General features: G+C 44.7%; 1 protein-coding gene across 1 annotated transcript in view; it reads right to left on the bottom strand.

The window, feature by feature from the left end:
• LOC121307193 (AH receptor-interacting protein-like) overlaps positions 1-3,605 on the bottom strand; it is an 8,239-nt gene extending 4,634 nt beyond the window's left edge. Inside the window, exons 1-2 of the mRNA XM_041239335.1 lie at positions 3,476-3,605; positions 1,121-1,300 (exon numbers count right to left, since the gene is read on the bottom strand). Of these exons, the coding sequence (XP_041095269.1) occupies positions 1,121-1,300; positions 3,476-3,574 (279 nt within the window). The 5' untranslated portion in view covers positions 3,575-3,605. The remainder of the gene's footprint in view (positions 1-1,120; positions 1,301-3,475) is intronic.
• Between the last annotated feature and the right edge of the window lie 1,395 nt (positions 3,606-5,000).

The following is a 5,000-nucleotide window of genomic DNA, read 5'->3' as shown; positions in this document are numbered from 1 at the left end:
CTAGTTCATATTGGATTCTCCTTCTGCAGTGTTATTATTATACACAGCATCCTAGTTCATATTGGATTCTAGCAGTGTTATTATTATACACGGCATCCTAGTTCATATTGTATTCTAGCAGTGTTATTATTATACACGGCATCCTAGTTCATATTGTATTCTAGCAGTGTTATTATTATACACGGCATCCTAGTTCATATTGGATTCTAGCAGTGTTATTATTATACACGGCATCCTAGTTCATATTGTATTCTAGCAGTGTTATTATTATACACAGCATCCCAGTTCATATTCTAGCAGTGTTATTATTATACACAGCATCCAAGTTCATATTGTATTCTAGCAGTGTTATTATTATACACGGCATCCTAGTTCATATTGTATTCTAGCAGCGTTATTATTATACACAGCATCCTAGTTCATATTGTATTCTAGCAGTGTTATTATTATACACAGCATCCTAGTTCATATTTCTAGCAGTGTTATTATTATACACGGCATCCTAGTTCATATTGTATTCTAGCAGTGTTATTATTATACACGCATCCTAGTTCATATTGGATTCTAGCAGTGTTATTATTATACACGGCATCCTAGTTCATATTGTATTCTAGCAGTGTTATTATTATACACAGCATCCTAGTTCATATTGTATTCTAGCAGTGTTATTATTATACACGGCATCCTAGTTCATATTGTATTCTAGCAGTGTTATTATTATACACAGCATCCTAGTTCATATTGTATTCTAGCAGTGTTATTATTATACACGGCATCCTAGTTCATATTGGATTCTAGCAGTGTTATTATTATACACAGCATCCTAGTTCATATTCTAGCCTAGTGTTATTATTATCAGCGCTGGCTGTAAACTGCACTGTGTTTAAATATGAAGCCTGCATTGTAACCCTGCCTGCGCTGCCCTGTGACACCTGTGCACCTGGGAGAAAGCAGGGGGCTGGCAAATAAATACATAATAATAATAATAATAATGATAAAATAATAATAATAATAATAATAATAATAATAATAATAATAATAATAATAATAACAGATGTAGTCACAGGAGTGTCAAGTCTCTCTCTAGTAGCTCTCTCTCTCTCTCTCTCTCTCTCGTTACCTTCGTGCTGCAGTGGAATTCGCTGCTCTCCCCCTCTCTCATGGTTCTCAGCACGCTCTCCCACACCGGCAGCCTGAATTTCTTGCCGAAGATCAGCTCCATGGGCTTGCCCTGCGCGCGGCTGTCATCGATCACCGTGCGGGCGCCGTCCGCAGAGAGCGTGCGGTAATGAAACGAGGCCTGGGGGGAGAAGAGAGAGGAGAGAGATCATTATAATCACACTGCAATCTCCTGACAGCGTGAGGGAATGAAACGAGAGAGGAGAGAGATCATTATAATCACACTGCAATCTCCTGACAGCGTGAGGGAAAGAAACGAGAGAGGAGAGAGATCTTTATAATCACACTGCAATCTCCTGACAGCGTGAGGGAAAGAAACGAGAGAGGAGAGAGATCATTATAATCACACTGCAATCTCCTGAAAGCGTGAGGGAATGAAACGAGAGAGGAGAGGAGAGAGATCATTATAATCACACTGCAATCTCCTGACAGCGTGAGAGAATGAAACGAGAGAGGAGAGAGAGATATTATTATAATCACACTGCAATCTCCTGACAGCGTGAGAGAATGAAACGAGAGAGGAGAGAGAGAGATTATTATAATCACACTGCAATCTCCTGACAGCGTGAGAGAATGAAACGAGAGAGGAGAGAGATCATTATAATCACACTGCAATCTCCTGACAGCGTGAGAGAATGAAACGAGAGAGGAGAGAGATCATTATAATCACACTGCAATCTCCTGACAGCGTGAGGGAATGAAACGAGAGAGGAGAGAGATCATTATAATCACACTGCAATCTCCTGACAGCGTGAGAGAATGAAACGAGAGAGGAGAGAGAGATATTATTATAATCACACTGCAATCTCCTGACAGCGTGAGAGAATGAAACGAGAGAGGAGAGAGAGATAGGAGATTATTATAATCACACTGCAATCTCCTGACAGCGTGAGGGAATGAAACGAGAGAGGAGAGAGAGAGATTATTATAATCACACTGCAATCTCCTGACAGCGTGAGGGAATGAAACGAGAGAGGAGAGGAGAGAGATCATTATAATCACACTGCAATCTCCTGACAGCGTGAGGGAATGAAACGAGAGAGGAGAGAGATCATTATAATCACACTGCAATCTCCTGACAGCGTGAGGGAATGAAACGAGAGAGGAGAGACCAGATTTTCATTATAATCACACTGCAATCTCCTGACAGCGTGAGGGAATGAAACGAGAGAGGAGAGAGAGAGATTATTATAATCACACTGCAATCTCCTGACAGCGTGAGGGAATGAAACGAGAGAGGAGAGGAGAGAGATCATTATAATCACACTGCAATCTCCTGACAGCGTGAGGGAATGAAACGAGAGAGGAGAGGAGAGAGATCATTATAATCACACTGCAATCTCCTGACAGCGTGAGGGAATGAAACAAGAGAGGAGAGGATAGAGGAAAGCGAGGAGAGGATAGAGAGAGAGGAGGACAGAGAGAGGAGAGGATAGCGAGAGGAGAGAGAGAGGAGAGGATAGCGAGAGAGAGAGAGAGAGAGGAGAGGATAGCGAGAGAGAGGAGAGAGAGGAGAGAGAGAGAGGAGAGATTATTATAATTATATTGTAAACGCCTGACAGCGTGAGGGAATGAAACGAGAGAGGAGAGAGGATAGAGAGAGAGGAGAGGAGAGAGGAGAGGAGACAGAGAGAGAGGGAGATAATAATTATAATAATCATATTCAGTAAATCGCAAACGTGACTAAACAGTGACACGAATTTGTTTTCCGAGGAGAGGAGAGAGGATAGAGAAGAGAGAGAGCGAGAGGAGAGAGAGGAGGGGACAGAGAGGAGAGAGGAGATCGCCGAATCATATTGTAAACGCCTGACAGCGTGAGGGAATGAAACGAGAGAGGAGAGAGGATAGAGAGAGAGGAGAGGAGAGAGAGAGGAATCCTTGAGAGTTACTGCTATAAATCTTACTAGGGTCATCTCTGTAAACGCCTGACAGCGTGAGGGAATGAATCGAGAGAGGAGAGGACAGAAAAACGAGGGAGGACAGGAGAGAGAAATGATTTCTTCAGATCATGTGCGAGGTTTGCGAGTGTCCACTGACTGTCCGTATCGACAGAAAATGTTTTTATTTCCTTGCACCGTTATAATGCACGTTTAACCAAAACAAACAAACCAAAAAAAACTGTATTTATTTTATGCATTTGTTTGTTTATTTTATATACACATGCTCTTAGTCTGTAAACAGCTTCCCAGCGCAGAGATGCTGGCTGCAAACCAGAACTTTTCAAAGGGTTAAACACCCCAGCACTGACCGTCCGATCCCGGACCGCCGGTTCCGTGTGCCCGGGTCTTTGCCTCACCTTGGTACCGTCGCAGAAGGACGGCGGCTCTCCGGTTCCGGCGTGAATGATAGTTTTCTGAATCCCGTCTGCGCTCAGCTGCAGAAACTGCTCCACCATGTCTGCGCCTTCGGGTTCCGAGCAGCCGCCGAAACTGAACTCGGAGAACTTCGTGCATCTCCGGAGCAGAAGGGTTCTCGTCCGGGAACGGCTCGGCAATCTCCGGAGCAGAAGGGTTCTCGTCCGGGAACGGCTCGGCAATCTCCGGAGCAGAAGGGTTCTCGTCCGGGAACGGCTCGGCAATCTCCGGAGCAGAAGGGTTCTCGTCCGGGAACGGCTCGGCAATCTCCGGAGCAGAAGGGTTCTCGTCCGGGAACGGCTCGGCAATCTCCGGAGCAGAAGGGTTCTCGTCCGGGAACGGCTCGGCAATCTCCGGAGCAGAAGGGTTCTCGTCCGGGAACGGCTCGGCAATCTCCGGAGCAGAAGGGTTCTCGTCCGGGAACGGCTCGGCAATCTCCGGAGCAGAAGGGTTCTCGTCCGGGAACGGCTCGGCAATCTCCGGAGCATTTATATTGAAGGGTTCTCGTCCGGGAACGGCTCGGCAATCTCCGGAGCAGAAGGGTTCTCGTCCGGGAACGGCTCGGCAATCTCCGGAGCAGAAGGGTTCTCGTCCGGGAACGGCTCGGCAATCTCCGGAAAGTAGTTTTCCCAATAGGATCGCAAGCAGGCAGACCGCCCATTGCAAATATGCTTATTAATAACATTGCAAAATACGTTTATTATTATTATTATTATTATTATTATTATTGTTATTATTATTAATATTAATAATAATAATAATAATAATAATAATAATAATAATATATAATAATAATATTCAGATAAGTATCGCAAACGTTACTAAACAGACACACGAGTTTGTTTTCCGAGGCTGGCGATTCTTCCGAACGCGATCGGGAATGTCCGAACGCGATCGGGAATGTCCGAACGCGATCGGGAATTTCCGGAGCAGCGCCGATGAGATCGCCGATCATTTCTCCGTGTTGGATTGCCGAGGTCCCCTCAATGCAGTTTGTTTTTGGTATTTGTTTGTTTTTTGGGGTTTTTTTTTTCAGACAGCGCTAATCAAAACCAGATTTCTTATTTGACAAATCCTTGTTCTGTTGTTACTGCTGTAAATCTTACTAGGGTCATCTCTGTTAGAGATTTTATTGCAATGATCAGGAGGCAGGAGTTTGAGCAGGGTTAGAAACTCACACTAGCCCTGCTGCTGCTGCACCCAGTCCTGGGGTTCAGAGCTCCCCTCAATGAAGTCTAGTATTATTATTATTAATATTGCAATGATCAGGAGGCAGGAGTTTGAGCAGGGTTAGAAACTCACACTAGCCCTGCTGCTGCTGCACCCAGTCCTGGGGTTCAGAGCTCCCCTCAATGAAGTCTAGTATTATTATTATTAATATTGCAATGATCAGGAGGCAGGAGTTTGAGCAGGGTTAGAAACTCACACTAGCCCTGCTGCTGCTGCACCCAGTCCTGGGGTTCAGAG

The sequence above is a fragment of the Polyodon spathula genome, chromosome 54 (assembly GCF_017654505.1).
Source record: "Polyodon spathula isolate WHYD16114869_AA chromosome 54, ASM1765450v1, whole genome shotgun sequence".
Taxonomy (NCBI): Eukaryota; Metazoa; Chordata; class Actinopteri; order Acipenseriformes; family Polyodontidae; genus Polyodon; species Polyodon spathula.
The sequence above is the reverse complement of the archived record's forward strand: the minus strand, read 5'-3'. Positions and strand labels throughout refer to the sequence as shown.